This window comes from Mya arenaria, chromosome 13 (assembly GCF_026914265.1).
Source record: "Mya arenaria isolate MELC-2E11 chromosome 13, ASM2691426v1".
NCBI lineage: Eukaryota > Metazoa > Mollusca > Bivalvia > Myida > Myidae > Mya > Mya arenaria.
In genome coordinates this window covers 51593721-51601599 of record NC_069134.1, presented here as the reverse complement: position 1 = coordinate 51601599, position 7879 = coordinate 51593721, and the positions used below count along the sequence as shown (strand labels likewise).

At 41.7% G+C, this 7879-nt stretch overlaps 1 protein-coding gene across 1 annotated transcript; it reads right to left on the bottom strand.

Annotated features, from left to right (window-relative positions):
- Positions 1-5929: 5929 nt before the first annotated feature.
- Positions 5930-7324, bottom strand: LOC128215348 (complement C1q subcomponent subunit B-like). Its single transcript, XM_052922040.1, has 2 exons — positions 7156-7324; positions 5930-6417 (listed from the first exon to the last, which is right to left on the bottom strand). Exons 1-2 carry the CDS (start codon positions 7322-7324, stop codon positions 5930-5932), a joined length of 657 nt encoding a protein of 218 aa, XP_052778000.1.
- Between the last annotated feature and the right edge of the window lie 555 nt (positions 7325-7879).

Below are 7879 nucleotides of genomic sequence, written 5' to 3'. Positions count from 1 at the left end.
TTCCAGTGTTGTGTTGTGTCTTAGAAACTGCCAAACAAACTATATGTGGTCCTTAAGAAAGCTAACACATTTGACATGGCCGAATTGGTATTCCACAAGCTGTTCCTTAGCAGCTGTTGAAGAATTCGAATGTACTCTTACGTGTCATGTGACCTTATCGGTAATCCACAGATCCGCCTTAGTATTATGGCCAAACGAGAATTTGTTACTCTTTAACGAATAATCAGGCACATTTGACATGGTCGAATCGGTGTTCCACATACTGCTCCTAAACAACTGTCAACACAGAATGCGTGATCTTTAAGTAGGCAGGAGCCTTTGATATGGCCCACGCGGGTATCGACAGACCCCGCCTGAGCAACTGCCAAATGAGAATGTGTGATATTTAAGTAAGCAGGAAAATTTGATATGGCCTAATCGGTAACCCACATGCTGCCTCTTGGCAACTGTCAACACAGAATGTGTGATCTTTAAGTAAGCAGGAACCTTTGACATAGCCAAATCGGTAACCCTCGTGTTGCTCCTTAGCAACTGCAAAACAAATCTAATGTGTGATCTTTAATTAAGCAGGAACCTTTGATATGGCCCAATCGGTAACCCACGTGCTGCTCCTTAGCAAGGGTAAAACATAGAATGTGTACTCTTTAAGTAAGCAGGAACCTTTGACATGGCTCAATCAGTAACCCACGTGCTTCTCCTTAGCAACTGTAAAACATAGAATGTGTGATCTTTAAGTAAGCAGGAACGTTTACATGGCTCAATCGGCAACCCACGTGCTTCTCCTTAGCAAGGGTAAAACATAGAATGTGTGATCTTTAAGTAAGCAGGAACGTTTACATGGCTCAATCAGTAACCCACGTGCTTCTCCTTAGCAACTGTAAAACATAGAATGTGTGATCTTTAAGTAAGCAGGAACGTTTACATGGCTCAATCAGTAACCCACGTGCTTCTCCTTAGCAACTGTAAAACATAGAATGTGTACTCTTTAAGTAAGCAGGAACGTTTACATGGCTCAATCGGCAACCCACGTGCTTCTCCTTAGCAACTGTAAAACATAGAATGTGTGATCTTTAATTAAGCAGGAACCTTTGATATGGCCCAATCGGCAGCCCACGTGCTGCTCCTTAGCAATTGTCAGACACAGAATGTTTGATCTTTTAGTAAGCAGGAAGCTTTTGATATGGCTAATCGGTAACCAACGTGCTGCTCCTTAGCAACTGTAAAACATAGAATGTGTGATATTTAAGTAAGTAGGAACCTTTGACATGGCTCAATCAGTAACCCACGTGCTGCTCCTTAGCAACTGTAAAACATAGAATGTGTGATATTTAAGTAAGTAGGAACCTTTGACATGGCTCAATCAGTAACCCACGTGCTGCTCCTTAGCAACTGTAAAACATAGAATGTGTGATCTTTAAGTAAGCAGGAACGTTTGACATGACTCAATCAGTAACCCACGTGCTGCTCCTTAGCAACTGTAAAACATAGAATGTGTGATCTTTAAGTAAGCAGGAACGTTTGACATGACTCAATCAGTAACCCACGTGCTGCTCCTTAGCAACTGTAAAACATAGAATGTGTGATATTTAAGTAAGCAGGAACGTTTGACATGGCTCAATCAGTAACCCACGTGCTGCTCCTTAGCAACTGTAAAACATAGAATGTGTGATATTTAAGTAAGTAGGAACCTTTGACATGGCTCAATCAGTAACCCACGTGCTGCTCCTTAGCAACTGTAAAACATAGAATGTGTGATCTCTAAGTAAGCAGGAACGTTTGACATGGTCAAACGGTAAGCCACGTGCTGCTCCTTAGCAATTGTCAGACACAGAATGTGTAATCTTTTAGTAAGCAGGAAGCTTTTGATATGGCCAATCGGTAACCCACGTGCTGCTCCTTAGCAAGGGTAAAACATAGAATGTGTGATCTTTAAGTAAGCAGGAACGTTTGACATGGCTCAATCGGTAACCCACGTGCTGCTCCTTAGCAACTGTAAAACACAGAATGTGTGATCTTTAAGTAAGCAGGAACGTTTGACATGGCTCAATCGGTAACCCACGTGCTTCTCCTTAGCAAGGGTAAAACATAGAATGTGTGATCTTTAATTAAGCAGGAACCTTTGATATGGCCCAATCGGTAACCCACGTGCTGCTCCTTAGCAATTGTCAGACACAGAATGTGTGATCTTTTAGTAAGCAGGAAGCTTTTGATATGGCCAATCGGTAACCAACTTACTGCTCCTTTGCAACTGTAAAACATAGAATGTGTGATCTTTAAGTAAGCAGGAACCTTTGACACGGCCAAATCGGTAACCCACGTGCATCTCCTTAGAAACTATAAAACACAGAATTTGTGATCTTTTAGTGAGCAGGAACCATTGATATGGCCCAATCGGTAACCCACGTGCTGCTCCTTAGCAATTGTCAGACACAGAATATGCGATGTTTTAGTAAGCAGGAGCATTTGATATGGCACAATCGGTAACCCACGTGCTTCTCCTTAGCAACTGTAAAACACAGAATGTGTTGTCTTTAAGTAACCAGGACTCTTTGACATGACCAAATAGGTAACCCACGTGCTTCTCCTTAGCAACCGTAAAACGAAGAATGTGTGGTCTTTAAGTAAGCAGGAACCTTTGAAATGGCCAAATCGGTAACCCACGTGCTGCTCCTTAGCAACTGTCATATACAGAATGTGTGATTAAGTAAGCAGGACTCTTTGACTTGTTATTCAACAGACTCCGACTTAGCAATCACCAAACGGAAATGCGTGATCTTTAGTATTCAGGCACTTTTTACATGTCCCAATCGGTATTCCACAGACTGTGCTTTATCAACAGTTAAATGATTTGAGTGTGCTCTTTCAGTCAGCAGAAACATTTGACATATTCTACAGACTTCGCCTTATCAACTAATAATGAACTTGAATGTATAGCATAGTAAGTAAGCAAGCACATTTGAAAGTGTTACATCGGTACACCATAGCTGAAGTGAAATGAAATACTTGCTTTCTTTAAGTAAGAAGCACAATTGATATGGCCAAATCGGTATTCTGTAAGCAACTTTCCAATGATGTACTTGTATCTAGTAGGCAGGCGCACTGACATGGACCAGTTGGTATTCCACATGCTTCGCCATAGCAACTGTATAATGAAGTACTTGTATCTAGTAAGCAGGCGCACTAACATGGACCAATTGGTATTCCACAGGCTTCGCCATAGCAACTGTATAATGAAGTACTTGTATCTAGTAAGCAGGCGCACTGACATGGACCAATTGGTATTCTACAGGCTCTGTCATAGCAACTGTATAATGAAGTACTTGTATCTAGTAAGCAGGCGCACTGACATGGACCAATTGGTATTCACAGGCTCCGTCATAGCAACTGTATAATGAAGTACTTGTATCTAGTAAGCAGGCGCACTGACATGGACCAATTGGTATTCCACAGGCTCCGCCATAGCAACTGTACAATGAAGTACTTGTATCAAGTAACCAGGCGCACTGACATGGACCGATTGGTATTCCACAGGCTCAGCCATAGCGACTGTACATGGAGTACTTGTATCTAGTAAGCAGGCGCACTGACATGGACCAATTGGTATTCCACAGGCTCCGCCACAGCAACTGTACAATGAAGTACTTGTATCTAGTAACCAGGCGCACTGACATGGACCGATTTGGTATTCTACAGGCTCTGTCATAGCAACTGTACAATGAAGTACTTGTATCTAGTAACCAGGCGCACTGACATGGACCGATTGGTATTCCACAGGCTCAGCCATAGCAACTGTACAATGAAGTACTTGTATCTAGTAACCAGGCGCACTGACATGGACCAATTGGTATTCACAGGCTCCGTCATAGCAACTGTATAATGAAGTACTTGTATCTAGTAACCAGGCGCACTGACATGGACCAATTGGTATTCCACAGGCTCCGCCATAGCAACTGTATAATGAAGTACTTGTATATAGTAACCAGGCGCACTGACATGGACCAATTGATATTCCACAGGCTCTGTCATAGCAACTGTATAATGAAGTACGTGTATCTAGTAACCAGGCGCACTGACATGGACCGATTGGTATTCCACAGGCTCAGCCATAGCAACTGTATAATGAAGTACGTGTATCTAGTAACCAGGCGCACTGACATGGACCAATTGGTATTCACAGGCTCCGTCATAGCAACTGTATAATGAAGTACTTGTATCTAGTAACCAGGCGCACTGACCTGGACCGATTGGTATTCTACAGGCTCTGTCATAGCAACTGTACAATGAAGTACTTGTATCTAGTAACCAGGCGCACTAACATGGACCAATTGGTATTCCACAGGCTCTGTCATAGAAACTATACAATGAAGTACTTGTATCTAGTAACCAGGCGCACTGACATGGACCAATTGGTATTCCACAGGCTCTGTCATAGCAACTGTACAATGAAGTACTTGTATCTAGTAACCAGGCGCACTAACATGGACCAATTGGTATTCCACAGGCTCTGTCATAGCAACTGTACAATGAAGTACTTGTATCTAGTAACCAGGCGCACTAACATGGACCAATTGGTATTCCACAGGCTCTGTCATAGCAACTGTACAATGAAGTACTTGTATCTAGTAACCAGGCGCACTGACATGGACCAATTGGTATTCTACAGTCTCTGTCATAGCAACTGTACAATGAAGTACTTGTATCTAGTAACCAGGCGCACTAACATGGACCAATTGGTATTCTACAGTCTCTGTCATAGCAACTGTATAATGAAGTACTTGTATCTAGTAACCAGGCGCACTAACATGGACCAATTGGTATTCCACAGGCTCCGCCATAGCAACTGTACAATGAAGTACTTGTATCTAGTAAGCAGGCGCACTAACATGGACCAATTGGTATTCTACAGGCTCTGTCATAGCAACTGTACATGGAGTACTTGTATCTAGTAAGCAAGCGCACTGACATGGACCAATTGGTATTCCACAGGCTCCGTCATAGCAACTGTATAATGAAGTACTTGTATCTAGTAACCAGGCGCACTGACATGGACCGATTGGTATTCTACAGGCTCTGTCATAGCAACTGTACAATGAAGTACTTGTATCTAGTAACCAGGCGCACTAACATGGACCAATTGGTATTCCACAGGCTCCGCCATAGCAACTGTACATGGAGTACTTGTATCTAGTAAGCAAGCGCACTGACATGGACCAATTGATATTCTACAGGCTCCAACATAGCAACTGTATAATGAAGTACGTGTCTACTATTAAGCAGGCGCACTGACATGGACCAATTGGTATTCTACAGGCTCTGCCGTAGCAACTGTACAATGAAGTACTTGTATCTAGTAACCAGGCGCACTGACATGGACCAATTGATATTCTACAGGCTCTGTCATAGCAACTGTACATGGAGTACTTGTATCTAGTAACCAGGCGCACTGACATGGACCAATTGATATTCTACAGGCTCCAACATAGCAACTGTATAATGAAGTACGTGTCTACTATTAAGCAATCGCACTGACATGGACCAATTGGTATTCCTCCGATTGCAACCGTTAAATAAAAAAAAATGATGTACTGTTTAAGTAAGCAAGCAAGCTCCTTGACATGGACCACTCGATCTTCCACAGGCTGCGATATTAAACGTTATGACGCGATGGTGTTGTGGCATGCAGTCCAAGGTAAAACGAACGTCTTTTTTATATTTATCGCGCTACGGGGGTGAACAATAGGAAACAATCTTAGGATTCTACAAACACGATTTCGTATAAATCATGCTATATGATGATTTAAACAATCTTCAGTAGATATTTCAAAATGAACTCTTTAATCCTATGGCAATTCCTAGTAGCCGTTTAAACGAAAAACGAAAAAAAATGGATATGTTTTCTTCAAAACATTTATTTTGACAATACTTAGAATCAGCCAACAGGCGTCTCGGGCCGGTAATGCTGAGCGATCAGGAATCCAGAGAAAAGAGATTGGCCACCGAGGAACATGCCGGCTACGGCATGGTCACCAGCGTCGGTATGCTTTACTGACATTGTTTCGCCCTTGAGCAATGATAAGACGACAGTTGCCGAAGACGAATCCCAGTCGTGACCTGAGCTACCGTGCACGAACAAAGTAGCTACAGCGGTGTTGTCTTTGTAGAGAACGGCGTGTAGGCTGTGGTCTTGCAAGCCCATTATTGTTGACGAGAATAGGTAAAGTCCATCGACAGGGGCTGTAAATATTCCCGAGGTAGGACTGTATCCGCCGACCGAATTCGTTGAGTCAATGTTGGTGATGACCTTGTCGAATACGATTGGTTGATTCTGCCCAAGGTGTTCTACTGAGGCGCCAACCTCAGCGAAGAAAGCTACTTCCGTACCCTCGGCCAATGCTTGCCTCTTATTTTGCAGATGACCTGGAAAAGTGAATTATCCTAAGTGTGAGCAAATTCGAGTAATACCAAGTACATGTATGTGATAAACATCATGCCCATCAAATTACGAAGACTTACAGTTTCATATCATTAAACATTATTACGAGTAGTTGTATAAACATAGGTGCACCTACAGTGTTCCATAGAAAAAATATAATAAAATAGGAGCTTATATGACAAAAACTAGTAAAATAAGAAATTTGTAAATTAGTTTAAGACAAGTTTTCATCATTTTTCTGTTTTAACAAACATTATTTTATGTCGTATACCTGTTATATAAATAATCACAGAACGCCTGTTTCAAGTTGTTAAAAAAATAAAGCCATCAGGGCATCTTATTCCGGCAATGTTTCACCGCTTCGGACTCTCGTGGTATTCGGTTATCAAAATTAGGGGAAAAGATAAAAAAAACATGTCTATAAATCAGGGCGAGGGGGTTCAACAAAAAGGAGAATACTATGACGTTCAACCAGAAGTAGGAAAAATGGAAGGCCTTCCAAACAGCTGAAATAAGTAAAACAGTAGGAAACAATAGGCACGTTGGAGAGCCTGTTATTTTTATGTGAACGATACTGGCAGTTATAAATATATAACAAAACCCTCCAAATGCTACGCAAAGGAGATTTATCGAGAAAAAACACACACCATAAAATTAGTTCCATGCTTTAACGTTTAATCATTTTAAAGTACGAACGAATAATATAACTATACGAGGATTACCATCTTTTGTGAAGATTGTTTCTGCGATAGAAGACAATTGTGCCGTCAGTTCCTTTTCGCGTTGTTCCAGGTTACGGAGTCTTTGCTCATGCTCGGCGAAGCGCGTACATTCTGCCTCGACATTCCTTAGGCGTCCTTCAAAATCACTCAAGTTAGGCGCAAGTGACATAAAAACACAGGGTAAGAAGAAAATCATCAACGCCGCTACTGTATGCCCCATTGCGAAGGGTTGAAGACTTTCTACACGAATAAGACCAAGGGCGTCAAGTTCACGGCAAGATAAGGCTATGCCATGAGTAAAAGTTTGAAAGATCATATTAACCCGCATTCCGTTATCAGTAGAAGAATGTAAAAGAACTTCCAATATACCGAGTGGGCGGAGAATGACAAACTCTGCAAAACATACTCGACAGTGCCAACATTTTTTATAAATATGTGCGTATTTCTTTTTTAAGAAATGCTTATTAGCTTTGTTGTGTTCCGGCCTAAGTACTTTACATAATAGTTATACTTATATGCGCCAGAATGTTCTTACGATGTGCAACGAAGTGTACTTGAAATGCTAGCAAATCTCAAAATATGCACAAGTTCGATTCGGGGAAAAAATTCTGGCCCCACATTTCGCACAAAATTGAAACGAAATCGTAGCCAACCTGAAAGTGTTCCTACACGGTACCACATTCTCCGACTTTCGAAAAAAGTCCGTTTGAAAAAATATCAAATA